Source organism: Penaeus japonicus, unplaced genomic scaffold (genome assembly GCF_977035675.1).
Source record: "Penaeus japonicus unplaced genomic scaffold, GWHDUDI00000001_assembly GWHDUDI00000031, whole genome shotgun sequence".
Classification (NCBI taxonomy): domain Eukaryota; kingdom Metazoa; phylum Arthropoda; class Malacostraca; order Decapoda; family Penaeidae; genus Penaeus; species Penaeus japonicus.
The window spans coordinates 8,995,538-8,997,254 of record NW_028234433.1 but is presented as its reverse complement, the minus strand read 5'-3'; the positions used below and the strand labels follow the sequence as shown (position 1 = coordinate 8,997,254).

Sequence of the window (1,717 nt, the reverse complement as noted above, 5' to 3'; positions counted from 1 at the left end):
TGTGGGTTAACTTTGTATCATGGACCCGATTTGTGCTCTTCTTTTATTTTTTTTTATGGGTATTATTGTCTATATATTGTATGAGAGTTCATGTTGAAAATACAACTGTATTTATACCTGTCTATTTACCAATCATTCTATGTATGTAGAGAAGCACAAACACACACAGACACACTCATAAACAAACAGGACAATAGACAAACAACCAAACAAAGACCCTCCCTGTCCCCATACCCCACCCCCCTCCCCTCACCCCTCCTTACCGATCCAGTGCTCGCCGGCGGTGTCCCCGAAGCCGGCCTTGTAGTCGTCCCAGTTCTTGTCGAAGTCCTCCTGGCGCTCCTGCTCCAGGCGGGACAGGATGAGCGTCCAGCCTCCGCCATGGGTCGCCTGGTCGCACCACACCTGCGGGGGAAGAGGGGGGGGCGTGAGAATGGGGCGATGTTTACTGTAGATGGAGGGTTTATGTGGTAATGAGGAGAGGGAGGGAGGGAGGGAGGGAGGGAGGAGGGGAGTGAGTGAGGGAGGGAGGGAGGGAGGAGGGGAGGGAGGGAGGGAGGGAGGGAGGGAGGAGGGGAGTGAGGGAGAGAGAGAGAGAGAGAGAGAGAGAGAGAGAGAGAGAGAGAGAGAGAGAGAGAGAGAGAGACGTCGCCTTGGCTCACTTGGTTGTACCACGCATGATTTACAGCCACATTAAAATATAATTTAAAAACGCCCGAAAAGAAAAAGAAAAAGACGAAGATAAAGTATACCAAAAGAAGGAAAAAAATAAAAACTGCAGCAGCAAGTAAGGTTATTTGCATAAGTGGTCGACAGGTAAATGCAGTCAAAGGTCAGGCCCGGCGAGTGCCATGGTAAATAAACAAACAGCATTGCCAGGTAAGGGAGAAACGTGTGGGAGGGGGGGGGGGGGGAGGGAGAGGCAGAGGTAAGGGTTGAGGGGAGGGAGGTGGACGGGAGGCATAGTGGGGGGGTGGGGGCGGAGAGGGAAGGGGGGGAAGAGATGGAGTAGGGTGCGAGGAAGGAGATAGAGAGGAGAAGAGGGAGGAAGGGGAAGAGCCGGGGATACATGGAAGGGGGAAGAGGATAGAGGGGAAGGAGAGATAGAAGAGAGGGAAGGGGGTTTGAGGGAGGGACGAAAGGGAGGGGGAAGAGGAATGGCAGGGAGGGGGTTCCACCAGACTAGCACTCCTGCGTGTTAAAAGTTGATTAGCTTAATTCAGAATGTAATACTGCAGCTACAAGGGCAATAAAAGTAAGTTATACCTGCATTTGTGCTTTTGCCCGGGATTTTGCTTACATTTCTTTCTTTTCTATTTATTTTCCCGATACTACTATCTATTTAGTGATTTTCAGTGTTGGTATCACAAAAATAAGTTTTATTCCATGCTGCAATCGAATTAAATTTCACTTTCCTTGTTGCAAATAACAAAGGGATGTATAAGCGAAGTCTTTGTAACCTTAAAATAAATATATTGCTTAATATACCTCAACATGTTGCTCCCTCTATTGCAGAGCTAACTATATTCATCCTTGAATAGCCTGTGCAACAGGAATTGCACATCGTTTGCAAAACTTTATCCAATTTTCACTTAGTGTAAACATATCCTACACTTTGAAATTGAATTCAGTCGTGCGGGAAATAGCACGAGAAAAATATATATACAGTATATATATTTTCAGTAACGATTAAAAGAAGAGAAAAAAAAAAAGAAAA

General features: G+C 46.6%; 1 protein-coding gene across 1 annotated transcript in view; it reads right to left on the bottom strand.

The window, feature by feature from the left end:
- Positions 1–1,272, bottom strand: part of LOC122246455 (angiopoietin-related protein 2) — a 22,490-nt gene extending 21,218 nt beyond the window's left edge. The window contains exons 1-2 of the mRNA XM_086555409.1: positions 1,267–1,272; positions 264–405 (exon numbers count right to left, since the gene is read on the bottom strand). Of these exons, the coding sequence (XP_086411535.1) occupies positions 264–405; positions 1,267–1,272 (148 nt within the window). The remainder of the gene's footprint in view (positions 1–263; positions 406–1,266) is intronic.
- Positions 1,273–1,717: the final 445 nt, after the last annotated feature.